The following is a 14381-nucleotide window of genomic DNA, read 5'->3' on the forward strand; positions in this document are numbered from 1 at the left end:
GATAGAGCTAGGGTTTGCAAAGAAATCAACATACATTCAAACAGAAACTTATTTTAAAAAGCTTAAATTTTTGAACACGGAGAATTTTTAGCGCAGTGGGGACAATGCAAATGTCATTCTTCTTGATCAAAGGATGGTAAAAGTAGAAACTGGATAACTCACAGCCTAAATCCATAACTCTTCCTAACGCACTCTTTTACATCCTCATATGTTTACTTCTTAGCATAATGCAAAAATCTCTACAAATGTCACAAAACATAAGAGAGTCAATACAAGGCTAACTGTACTCAACAAAGAACTTCCAGACAACCAGCTGGAAATAGTACTCATTTTCCAAAAATCTCTGGCTTACTTTCTGTTCTTTTTCTGTCTTCTGGCTGTCTACTCATTCTCCTGGCCCTGCTAATTGCTAATTCCTTTAGCCCCATTCTGTTTCCAAGTGTCCTTGGATAACCTTGCTCTTTCCATTCGAGCCTTTGAAAATCTCCTCTCCCAGATAATAATGTTCATGTTTCCTAACCTCTCTTTAGATTTTGTAGTTTCAACTGCAGGATTAAGTCTGCTTGTGAGAACACATAGGCATATACTTTAAAATAATGTGAATGACACACTGTGTACTTTAAAACAACGTTAACAACATATATACATGGTTATTATTATTAGTTATTATTAGTTATTCTCAATTCTGTCTCTAAACAACTCCACCTGGAGTTACGTCATCATGCCAGCTATCAATTGGGGTTCCAAGGACCCCCCCCCCCCACTCCTTGTGTTTGATTAATTTGTTACAGTGGCTCACAGATCTCAGGAAAACATTTTACTTATTAGATTACTGGTTTATTATAAAAGGATATGACTCAGGAAATAGCCAGGTGGAAGAGTTGCATGGGGCAAAGTATGGAGAAAGGGCTAAGAGCTTCCATGACCCCTCCAAGGGCACCATTCTGCCCAAATCTCCACATGTTCACCCACCTGGAAGCTCTTTGAACCCCGCCCTTTTTGGGTTTTTTACAGGGGCTTCATGACATAGGGATGACTGATTAAATCCACTGGCCATTGGAAATGGATTCAACCTCTCCCCTTTCTCCTCCCCAGAGGTCAGGGGGTGGGACTGGAAGTTCTAACCCTCTAATCCTATAGTTGGTGCTCTTGGCATCCAGGTCTCATCCTTAGGTGGATCCAAAAGTCACCTTATTAACATAACAAAAAACAAAACAAAAAAACAGAGATGGCTTTCAGCACTTAGGAAATTCTAAGGGTTTTAGCAAATCTGTGCCAGAAAGAGATGAAGACCAAGTATTTATTTCTTACTATAAATCTCAATATCACGGTGCCCTAATATGATGCCAACAACCTCCCAAATGATTGCTGCTATTTCATCTAAAGAGCTAAGCCAGGTTAAGTTCTAAGGGATAGGTTAGGGATTAGTTCATATGTGCTTTGCCATAAATTTTATTGTTGTGAAAACAACACTTATTACATGTCAGGCTCTGTGCAATATACCCTGCCTATACTATTTCATTTAATTTTAACAATAACCTTTTGAGATGAATATTACTACTATCCCATTCTAAAGATAAAGATACTGCAACATGCAGAAGCCATGTTGCCAAAGGCAGAGATAGGACTTAAACCCAGGACTGTTGACTTAAAGACATTTAAAAACATTGAAATTGACATTTCTAAAAATTGCAAGCCCATTTCTCTAACTGTACGTCCTAATTCCCCCTTTTGTGCTGTATCACATTCATCATTGAATACACTTCTATATTTATTTATTTACTGCCTGAGTAGAAAGGCAGAAATTTCGCTTATTTTGTACACATCTGTTTCCCTACTGCCTAACACAGTGCCTGGTAGTGCCTGTCACAGAGTAAGTGCTCTGTAAATATGTGTTGAGTGCATGGATGATTGGTAAGGAAAATTATAAGGGTATTTTGGAAAACAATTACCAAAAACCTCACAAAACTGCTTTGCCACACGTCTTCTCTCATTTCTGTGGTTTATCACATGAACTGGAATCAAGTCTTGAAATTTTTCTATTTTTAAAAAATAGTAGGATTTGTACACATATTAAAACTAATAAAATACAGAAGTGGAAAGGGTTATCCAAATGACTGTGAGGAGTGGAAATGAGAGCATTTCAGACCCTTCTGAAAGCCAAGGCAACACAGTCCTGCTCATATTGTGTCGGCACATGGAGCCAGTGACTAATGTGAAATTGAGCAGCTGCTTAGATAACCCAACAGTGTCATGGAATGCTAACTATAATCATACTCGGGTAGGACTAGAGTGGCATTATTATGATAGGCTCCCTAGAATTATGATACACATCTTTTGGGGCACCTGGGTGGCTTAGTTGAGCACCCAACTCTTGATTTCAGCTCAGGTTATGAGCTAATGGTTCATGGGTTTGAGCTGTGCGTTGGGCTCCATGCTGACAGTGCAGAGACTGCTTGGGATTCTCTCTCTCCCTCTGCCTCTCTGTCCCTCCCCTGCTCATGCTCACTTGCTCTCTCTCTGTCAAAATAAATAAATATAACTTAGGGGCGCCTGGATGGCTCAGTCAGCTAAGTGTCTGCCTTCAGCTCAGGTCATGATCTTGCGGTTCATGGGTTGGAGCCTCGCGTCGGGCTCTGTGCTGACCGCTCAGAGACTGGAGCCTGCTTCAGATTCTGTGTCACCCTTGCTTTCTGCCATTCCCCTGCTTGTGCTGTCTCTCTCACACAAAAATAAACTTAAAAAAAAATAAATATAATTTCAAAAAAAGATAGGCATCTTGTAAGTCATATATATTAAGATCAGTTCTCTGAAATATAATTTAATTTATAGCATGAGTTTACAAAACAAAATAATCTTCTAATTTCAGGCTTACTTTAGATGGTTATGCCATCTAAAATAAAAATGCAAATAGGTTCAGTTATTTTATTAAGTGAGTGAAATTCATAATCCATGTTTAACAAATTTTATATTATAGGATATAAGTATTTATGCCAAGATAAATACATGGTAAGCTATTTCTTCTTAACTAATACAGGTATTTGCTGGAATATATAAATGCTAGAAGGGAGTAAAGTCCTTTAATGCTTGTGTGTTAATAATTACACAATTTACCTTGTCATCAGGAAGCACATGCCAAATAGATATTGTCTTTTCCTCAACTTCATTGTTGATAGACAAATATGAAGGCTGATAGATTTTAGTTGGTTCTAATATTAACACCTTGAAAACATAAGGCAAAGAAACAAATATTAGTGACTTCAGATTTAAATCATTTAGAGCTGTTATAACAACACTGCACTGATGTGGGAGGTTATCAGATGAGGCTCTGGGTCCACTGCTGCAGTAAAACCATTTTAATTCTTAATTGGTGCCTTCCTTATGAGTCCTTTGAGCATTTTATGGTATTATTGTAAGTTCCCATGATGCATCACTTTTTTTTTGCTAAAGAAATTGGAAATAAATTTTTAAAGTCCATATATTGGTTTCACTATTCCCAGGGAATCTACTCTAATGATGTATTTTTAAAAATTTTTTGTTATTTATTTATTACTGAGATAGAGGGAGAGTGTGTGTGCAAGCAGGGGGAGGGGCAGAGAGAGAGGGAGACAGAGAATCCCAAGCAGGCTCCGTGCTGTCAGCGCAGAGCCTGACATGGGGCTCAAACTCATGAGTTGTGAGATCACAACCTGAGCCAAAACCAAGAGTCAGATACTTAAGTGACTGAGCCACCCAGGTGCCCCTCTAATGATATATTTTTAAAGTCTTTTATCTTGCAACACATGCATAATCTATTTCTATAAATATAAATATGTCCAAAAAAAGGGCAGAAATGTGGTAAATAATTCTGTACATAGAAAAGATTCTACATATAGAGCGCCACATACTATTTTAGGTTTTCTCCTGCCACACCTTACCATCAAGATGTGGTAGCATGTTTTTCATACCCATGTAAATAGAGTGAGAAATGATTCTGGTTATTATTGAGTTTTATATATAAGGCAAAGGAAAGGACATAGCTGTATGAAATAATAAAAATGTTTTTGCACTGCTTTAAGATAAAACTTGGATCTTCACTAATGATATATTTAGCCTTGTGAGAGAGAGAAATAAAACCGACTCCTGTTTTGGAGATGTATGAGGGATATGTAATAAGTGAGTTGAGAATCTCTCTCAAAGGATGTAGCATATTATTACTAATATCTGGTATTAGGTACAGATAACATCAAAATGCCACACATGCACAAATTTTAAAGGTACTTCAACTATTATCTGTTTGTACAGACGCTTAAAAGCACCTACTTAGCTCAAATTTCCCATGCAGTCTTAAGTAGGAATATTTAAAAAAAATTTTTTTCTTAACGTTTATTTATTTTTGAGACAGAGAGAGACAGAGCATGAATGGGGGAGGGTCAGAGAGAAGGAGACACAGAATCCGAAACAGTCTCCAGGCTCTGAGCTGTCAGCACAGAGCCCGACGCGGGGCTCGAACTCACAGACCACGAGATCATGACCTGAGCCGAAGTCGGCCGCTTAACCAACTGAGCCACCCAGGCGCCCCAAGTAGGAATATTTTAAAAGGAAAGGAAAGCCAATACTAAACTATCAGAGAAACTAGAATAGTTCTTTCTACCCCACTGCTTAAAACTCAAGGAAAGTGGCTTTTAGAAAGAATCTTCTATCAAATAAGTTGACCAAATAAAAGTGGAGGAAAAACCCAAAAACCCTTCAGAAGATTCTATCAGCAAGGGATTATGGACTCACACTACACTGTGATCTAGCGTGCAATCTGAGCAAGAAGGCACATGGATTAGCAACCTGACTCTTGGCCATGCACTGCAAACTTAGTACTGATTTTATGCTATCTTTGTTTTTCTAAAATTTTTTTAAACATTTTATTCATTTTTTGAGAGACAGAGAGAGACAGAGCATGAGCAGGGGAGGGGCAGAGAGAGAGGGAGACACAGGATCTGCAGCAGGTTCCAGGCTCTGAGCTGTCAGCACAGAGAGCAACGTGGGGCTCAAACCCACAAACCTCAAGATCATGACCTGAGCCGAAGTCAGACACTTAACTGACTGAGCCACCCAGGCACCCCTGATTTTATGCTATATTTATCACAACAGTAAATTTATTTAAATTAGAACACAGAGAACTACAGAAAGCAGATTAGGAAGACAAAATTTTCTTTACTCTTAAGTATAAAAAAACTGCAAGGGCTTAATTCTTGGTCAGGCTCTAGTTATGAAAATAAGATAGAACAGATTACAAATAAAGCACAGTAAGAGTCCACCAGGGAACATACTCTGATTTAGGAACATACCAGGTAAATCAAGGTCCAAATTCCAATCAACAGAGAGTGAAGTGGTACTGATTAATAATGGAAATAAATTTTCAATCTAAACTTGGCAGAATTAGTGCTTTCAAATATGAGTATCCCAGTGTTTGTGAAATGAAAATGAATAATCGGGAATAAAAGGTAGGTCTTCCAAAATAGCTTCCAAGTCACTATACCGACAAATGAGAATATACCTTTTTCTCTAATTATGTGGGCACAGAATTTAACATTAGAAAAACACAACACCAGGTTATCTCCTCTCTTCTCAAATTATGTCTTTATTGTGTCTCAAATATTTCTAACAGATAAAATCTGACCTATGTTTTCCCATGTCGAGATAGGGAAAAACATTGGTTGTAATTATCATCATCTAACATTTGTTGAGACCTTTGAAGTGTTCTACCCTTGAAATGACAAAATGGGAGGAATTTATGGCACACATTACAGAGGTAACAGAAAGACTGAGAAGGGAGAAGGAAAAAGGCAATTTGACAAACCTGGCTAGACACAACTCACTTGAAATATAAACATGCTTCCTTTTAGTTTCTAATCTTTTATACTGGTTAACATTAAAATTAACTGCTAAACAAAATTTTTAAAAAAGTAAAATTAACTGCTAACTTCTTGCATCTGAAGTGGGAATGACGGCAGTATAAGGCCTATAAGCTATACAGAGTAGATTTTTAAAAAAAATTTTTAACGTTTATTTATTTTTGAGAGAGAGACACACATACAGAGCACAAGGAGGGGAGGGGCATAGAGAGAGGGAGACATAGAATCTGAAGCAGTCTCCAGGCTCTGAGCTGTCAGCACAGAGCCTGACGTGGGACTCGAACCCATGAGCAGTGAGATCATGACCTGAGCCAAAGTCAGATGCTCAACCGAATGAGTCACCCAGGCACCCTATATACAGAGTAGATATTAAATAGAGGTACATGTCTCAGCTCCTATAAGAGTCCGTAAAAGCAGCATTCTCCTCTCCTCTCACCTAGCCTAGGGTGATGGGTTGATGGTTTCCTAACTGTTCAATGTAGGAAGGAAAGAAAATCTACATAGAAGAGAGGTGAGAAAAAAGAATCAACTGAACTGAACCCAAATAATAATAACTGATGGGACCATTCAAATCATTTTGCTAAGAAACTTTTGTCTGTTTTCTTTTACCCAGGGTCACTAGTATTTCTTCGAGGAATGAGAACAGATACGGTGGTGAAATAAATGGAAACAATCAAATAAAATACTTCTAATATAAATCATCTTGATTTTAGTCAGATCCACACTAAAAGAAGGATAATGCTATCACCCCAATCAAGACCTACAGTGGCCTTCATGAGTATGAACTAAAGACTCTAAAGACATAATGAGTTAGTGACTGATATGACACCACAAGTACTAGAAACATGATTTTTTCTATGTGGTGATACAGGGGGAGCAAACTCCAATGGTTGCAGGGAGTGGGCCCAGTGGGAAAGGCAGAGGGTGAAGCAGGAAGGATGGGACTGTAACCAGCATCTAACATGGCACCAGCTAGCTGACTTAGTAGGTTGTTGCTTGTGGAGAAGGCCAGTCACAGATTGTCAGTTCCTTTCACTTTTCAATAGCTAAAAATCTAGATTTTTGTATGAACTGTCCTTATTTTCACTTGGCTTTCTTATAAACTTTATTTTTCAGTTGACTGCCTTTTCATTTATTTTGTCTTTCTTTTTATCATCTTTAACATAGTAATTATAGTTATTTGAAGTCTTATGTGGTCACTTTAATATGCGAATCACTTCTGGGCCTGCCTCTACTGGCTGTTTTAGCTCTTTGTTATCCATCACTTTTTTCTGCTTCTTAGAATGTCTAGTAGTCTTTGATTGTGTCTGAATGACACAATGCAGAGGCTCTGGATCATATCCTCCCAGAAGTTTCCCCACCCCTGCTCCCTAGCTAGCGGTCAAATTATCAGTGCTTCATCTTGATCCTATCAAGACTTAGTTTTCTTACAGCTTTGTTAGGGTGGATCTGTTTTAGTTTCACCTTTTCTCCTAGGGCAAGGGCTTTCTATGTCGCCACTAAATGCTTGGGGTGTTCAGCAAGGTCTCATCACCCAAAGGCCAACATCTTATCCCTGCATTGGTTAAGCTCTGGGATATTTGCTCAGCTCTCACCCTTCAAAAGAATGCTCTCTACCACTTCTGGTCCTGGTCCTCTATATAGCAAGGGAATTTCCCTTGATAAGGTTTACTTAACCTACACAGGTTTCATCTAAAATCCAATTTTAGTCAAATACTGGGACCAGTAATTGTGGTTCCTTACACTGTGCTTTCCCCCCGTTCACACTATCTAGAGGTTGTCCTAGGACTCAAGGGAAATACCCACACAGAATCCTGGGATTCATTCTTCAAGGCTCCCCCTTCTCCAACACCCTCTCCATCTCTCTGAGAGTCCCAAACACTCCTTCCTGCCTGCTCTGCCCAGGGAGAATGCTATTCCCTGCTAGGGCTCCACCTCCTTGGGCTGCAGCCAGAAAAACACCTTACAGAAAAAAAGCAGGTGAAGGTGGGACTCAACTCCAGTACCTCCCTGCTCAAGGATCACAACCCTGCGATGACTGCTATTTAATGTCTACAAACAGTATTTTACATATTTTGTCCAGATTTTTATAGTTATTTATAGCAGTACCAATACCAATACCATTTACTCCATCATAGCTGGCACTAAAGAACCAACTCTCTTTATTTTTAAATGTTGGCAACAAATTATTATTATTATTATTATTATTATTATTATTATTTTAATCACTGAGTGGTCTTTTACTTAATGCTTATTTATTTTTGAGAGAGAGACAGAGTGCATATGGGGGAGGAGCAGAGAGAGAGGGAGACACAGAATCTGAAGCAGGCTCCAGACTCTGAGCTGTCAGCACAGAGCCCGATGCAGGGTTCGAACCCACAAACCATGAGACCATAACCTGAGCCAAAGTCGGATGCTTAACTGACTGAGCCATCCAGGTGCCCTACCACTGAGTAGTCTTTTAAACACAAACTTAATAATATGCACAACCTGACACATAATAAGAGAAACACTAATTAAAACCATCCTAATACACCATTTTTTCATCTGTAAGTTTAAAAAAGTACAAATATGATAAACACACCTTTTAGGAGAGACTTTCGGAAAATAGTCTCGAATGTTGCCAGTGAGAATGTCAACTGATACAATTCCTATGGAGGGCAACGGGGCAATATCAATCAATTTCACTTCTGGGAATTTATCCTACAGACAGATGTGCACATGTGCAAAATGGCACAGGTACAATGTCTCATTTTAATTTGCATTTTTGACTAGCCAGTGAGGTTATTATCTTTTCATGTGATTTGCCCATTTTCTTTTTCTTTTGCTTACCAATTAGTAGGAGTTGTTTTTTTTTTCCTTTGTGCAATTAGGCAAATTGATCATTTTGCCACATTAATATTAAATATTTTCTCCCTGTCTAGCATTTGCCATGTTTATGGTGTTCTTCACTGAACAAAAGTTAGAATTTTTAATGAAATCAAATTGGTCAACATTTGCCTTTAGGGCTTAAAGGTCCCTTTCTTGCTTAATTAAGAAAGCCTCTCTCACCAAAGTATATACCTATATTCTCCTAACGTCTCTCTTACTATTTTCGAGTTTTATTTTTTTCTATTCATATCATGACAGACAAATTCACATTAAACTAATTTAAATTAGCTCAGAATAGCTAATGTGAGTGGTTTCTTTTCATAGCTGATTTTCTATTCAATCAAGTCAACAGTCAATTAGATACTTCAGTTCTGTGCTGTCTTCTTTCCCCACGTTTGCTATCATCAGAGCATCAGCTGAAGGCATGCTGCCAGCTCACTCTGAGATAAGTATTTTCCTAGGTTACACATTATCTAGGCTAGAAAACAAAGTGTTTTAGTTTGAAAGGCTTTTCAAATGAAGATCCTGCGGAGCTCAAGGCTTCATCGGGAAGGAAGAGTAAAGAAAGTGTGTTAATGCCAGCAGTGGATTTAATGAAATGAAACAGATGATCCTACAAGCAAGAACTGGAGAACAAGAATTAGAGAAAAAGAATTGAGCGTGGTTACCACCTGAATAGGGAGGACTGGACTAGAGAGCTCAAACAGAGTTTTACGGCATCACTTTGACGTGGGAGGAGATTAGTGCACACAGTGACTTGGTAATTCTTGAATCAGATGCTAAGCTTATACTGCTCTGGATGGCATTCTGAGAGCCATCAGGATGGGAAAGGCACCAGCTGAGAAGATGAGCAATATATTTTTAAAAGTGTGTGTGTGTGTCTACTGTACGTGTATCTATATCTATATCTGGCCAAAATAAGTTGCAAACTGGAACCTATGAGTCATCATTTCTCATGATCTAAGGCATTGTAAAAGGTGGCTAGGGACACTAAATCTAACTCTGACCCATGTGGGTAATGAGTGGTCGAGATGGAATAACGACCCAGGTGAGCTTGACACTTTTCACCACAATAATGGTAACGATACTGATGACAATGTTAACAAAACTGTAGTATGAATTCACAGCACCCTTGTGTCTGGTCGGAAGCGATATGTTGACTAACTGCGCTAAGCAAGAGACAATCTTTTCTTGGAAAGCACACTTTACAACTTATCACAAGAAATCACCCAATTTCATGGCAAAAACATAAAGACGTATCTCACTTCTCTGATTGTGAGAAGTTATTTTAAAAAAGTAACACTAGTACTATTAAAATCACAGTGCAAGATGTTCTTTAAATAAAAGAAACAAAATAGAAATGCACTTAAAGTTAAGTTAAATGAAGAGTACTCACCGGAAACCTAACTACAGTAACATCTGTCTTTGTGGCCTCCACCAGGAAATCCATCCAGAAGTCCACCAGCTCCTGTTTGGCCACAGGCTGCTCTGTAGTCAGTTTCACAAAATGCTTATATATCAAAATTGTCTCTACAATAGACTTGAGGTACCTAAAAATGAAAAGATATAAAACACACAATGGGCAAATTTAGAACCACCTGTTCCCATGTATCCTGGTTTTAATCTGTGGATGTAATTGAAATATAGCGTTAATATTTAGGTATTCCGATTCACCACACATTACTCATTATTTGTTATATGCCATGTACTTTCACATACGTTGTCTCCTCTGTACCTCACAAAAATTCAATAAAGTAGGCTGTTATAACATCATTTTAAAGATGAGGAAACTGAGGTGCAGAGGGCTTAAATAGCTTGGACTGACTGATACATCTGCTGAAAACATGACTTTTACAAAAATGCCTGTCTTCTATTCAAGGGAGTGGTTAATGCACATGTCTTAAAATATGCTTCCATGAGAAAGCTTTTCTAAATAGACCCTTCATAAGGGATCATTATTTTGCTTTGAAGCAACTCAGCTGATATATTATACAAATACCCTCCAACCTAACAAGACAGATGGCGCCTCAAAGGAAAAAGTTAGGAAAAAATGAGGAGCGAGATAATTACATGAGTTAGTGGGTTTGCAAGTACTTCATAAGCTATAAACATGGACATCAACATTAAGTGAATGGACACTTAAGGCATTGTTTTGTGGTTATTACTGTTGCATAAAATAATGTCTGCTTTCTTGTCAACAGAAGCTGGGATACCTCACACCAAAGCTCTTTGGACCTGTGCTTCAGCCCCTTCTGGACCATCAGAATGATCACTGTAAAGAAATGACAGATTTGGCGGCATGTAACACAGGCATTTATTGGTTCATTTATTTCATGTCATTTGCTGAACACCTGCTGTTGACATCGCACTAATAGTACAACCCTGTTCCTAAGTAGCTGCACACAGTGCCGAGGAGACAGGAATGTAAAAGGGATAGCACAGCAACCTAAACATCAGTAGGGCTACCAATACACAGAGATACAATTAACCAAAGTCAGGCTCTGAGCTGTCGGCACAGAGCCTGACGCAGGGCTCAAACCCATGAACCGCGAGATCGTGACCTGAGCCAAAGTCAGACACTTAACCGACCGAGCCACCCAGGCACCCCTAATTTAAAAATGACAAACACGAAAGAAGATTTCATGAGATGAACTAATCACATGTGTTTATGCAATAACACCCACGTGCTTCTATCCGGATGCAGAAAAGGGTTTTAGGTGGGGGTCTGGTTTGTGGGCAGATTTAGGAAGGTCCCCAGGTAGAGAAGATCCCCGGAAGAGGCCTTCTCAGCGTGTGCTGAGACACAAATGCATGAAGCCACAGTCTGGCACATTTCATGTGACTGGAGAGCAGTGTAACCGGGGGGTGTGACAAGATCAGAGGCTGGAATGACTAAAGGTAAACCTTGTTCACCAGCCAAGGAGGTGGACTTTATCCCTTAGGCTGTGAAGAGCCATTCAACCATATTGATTTAAGGATTTCAGTGGAGGGGAAGGGTCAGACATGAATTTTTGGGAAGATCACTGTAAGTGTGATACTGGGGAGGGTTTGCTAATGAGAAGACCTGAACGTGAGGAATTCTTTTAGGAAGCCATGGGGACCTACGGTGGTAAGCATCTCCTCAAGTGGTTCCTTTGATGAAAACAAGTCAGTGGTCCAGTCTCTGAGCCGCCCTGAGCCTTTCTTGATATCATGGTCAACCTTTTAAAGTCTTTACGGCTAGTGATCATCACACATGATATATAATAAAATCAGCATTGTTTTCCAAAACAGTCCTAAATGCACATGGAATTTTGCTTTCATCTCTTCAATTACCACATACATAATGATGAGACTTGGGGGCACTCCAGGAACAATTTGAAATAAGAAAAATACACACATATAGGAAACATTCAAATGCATTAACAAGCCTTAGCATAAAGAAATGAAAATCAACAATGAGAATCCCAAAACAGATTAGGTCATAAAGAGAACACAGGGTATACGTTTGGGGCAGAAACGGGGGAGGTTGGGATAAAAATCTGTCAATCTACCGATTCGATTTGCAGGTGCAAAATGTGAGGCCTCTGCATGATTCCTCTGGGTAACCCTAGCCAACTTGGGCTAGCGGGTTGGTCAATGTCATGAAAAGGCTAAGCTGAAGGCAAGCAGACCTCACCTATGCCCAAAACCACCAGAACTTATATTCAACACATTTTATTTATGAACATGAGGTTTTCCTCTAAATTCTACATTTTGTTCTATAAGCAAATAAATTCAATCTAATCGTCAGTTCAACAAATATAACAATTTGGAAATAAGTGATAAGAGTTGTTTATTAAAAGTAATTGCTTAAACACATAACACTTCACTATTACCATGCTGGCGTCTTCAGTTTAAAAAGCTTTTCAGATGCTTGGATGACTCTCATGTGGTCATTGGCCAGGACACTGGCACCCAGAAAAAATCCAACTTCCCAGTAGCTCTGGAGTTTTTCTAAGTTTCCCTTTTTACCAAGAAGGCTACTTAGCTTCACCCCTGGAAGATCAACAGGAAGTACAATGTTACAAACACACAGCACCCAGGCAGAGCCTTTTTAATAAAAAAAAAAAAAGCCAGACATTTTATTAAAATACAATAAGCTTTTATTTCCTCCTTTCAGATTCAAATAGCTTTAAGTGTCAATTATAAAAGGGGTTTAAGTTCATTTAAAAAAAATCACTTTAATTTGAAAGTCCAAAGATAACTGCCACTGTCACTGGGATGTGCATCATTCCAGAATTTTAATATATGCCTGCACTGTATATGCATAAATTAAAAGGTGGTAACACCTTGTTGTGTAACCACCTTGCTTCCCTTATAACAACAAGGATTCTTTAGTTACTTGAAAGGGAAATATGATGCAATTCTATCACTCATAGAATTGAGTATAATTGGGTCAATTCAATAATGATAAATAGTAACAAAAATAATTAATAAAATAATAATTGAGTATAATTAGGCAATAATTAATAATAATTTTATATGCAAAAACAATTATATACTTAGAAAGTTTAAGAAATAAGGAAAGTGGCAGATAACACTCTTGATTACTGTTGCTTTGTAACAAGATTTGAAAAATTAGGTAATGTAAATCCTCCAACTTTGTTCTTTTTCAACATTGTTTTGGTTCTTCTGGGTTTTTTGCATTTCATTATACATTTTTGTCTCTACTCTGCCTTCTATTATTTTTGCATTTGCATTCCTTTGTTTAAAAAGAATATATCCTTGTAAAATTGTTAATTGCCACTAGTATTCACAACATTAAAGTATCAGGGAAATGATCTGAGATTTGGGACTAAGGTAAAAAACTGGGACATTTCATTTCAATATCCCACAGTGGCATCAGGTACCTCAAGGACTGTCCAGGGAAAGTGTGGCAAGTTCACTGTTTTAAAGATTATTTTGTTTTGTTAAAGTATCGTTTTCCAAAAAAATTCATACCTCTCAGGAAATATAAAATAGAACACTTGTAAAACATTCATTGTTTACTATTTATTAAAGATCTCAGACTTAGATAAGTTTACTTGTTAACTTGCATGTTTTGTTCAGTAGAGATGCAAATATTTTTTGTCTAGTAGTAAAACAGATAATCCCTAAGATTTATGACCTATTTGGCCTAATTTTGTTTTTTTTCAGTCAAACTCAGAAATCTTACCCTAACATTTCTTGTTAATTGATCTATGAATACCCTAGCTTCTTAAATGCACTTTGAACTGGACATATCCTCTTTTCCATATCAACGGAGCTAAATAAAATGTTTTACAAGTGTTCTATTTTATATTTCCTGAGAGGTATGAATTTTTTTGGAAAACGATACTTTAACCAAACAAAATAATCTTTAAAAAACGCTATGCCACTTTTTATGATATAATTACACTTAAACCCTGAGCATTTCAAGAAAAAGTCCATTTGTGGGGAGCCTGGATGGCTCAGTTGGTTGGGCACCCAACTCTTGATGTCAGCTCAGGTCATGATCCCAGGGTCGTGGGATCAAGCCCCGTGTCAGACACCAAGCTGAGTGTGGAACCTACTTGGGATTCTCCCTCTCTCTCTCTTTCTCACACTCTCTCTCTCCCACTCACAATCTCTCTGTCTCTACAA

At 38.2% G+C, this 14381-nt stretch overlaps 1 protein-coding gene across 4 annotated transcripts in view; it reads right to left on the reverse strand.

Annotated features, from left to right (window-relative positions):
* Positions 1-14381, reverse strand: part of MAP3K5 (mitogen-activated protein kinase kinase kinase 5) — a 204324-nt gene that overhangs the window by 74992 nt on the left and 114951 nt on the right. For all 4 annotated transcript variants that reach the window (XM_042939914.1, XM_042939913.1, XM_042939915.1 and 1 more), the window contains exons 9-11: positions 12617-12776; positions 10156-10309; positions 3115-3222 (exon numbers count right to left, since the gene is read on the reverse strand). In XM_042939914.1, coding sequence (XP_042795848.1) covers positions 3115-3222; positions 10156-10309; positions 12617-12776 — 422 coding nt within the window. The remainder of the gene's footprint in view (positions 1-3114; positions 3223-10155; positions 10310-12616; positions 12777-14381) is intronic.

This window comes from Panthera leo, chromosome B2 (genome assembly GCF_018350215.1).
Source record: "Panthera leo isolate Ple1 chromosome B2, P.leo_Ple1_pat1.1, whole genome shotgun sequence".
NCBI lineage: Eukaryota > Metazoa > Chordata > Mammalia > Carnivora > Felidae > Panthera > Panthera leo.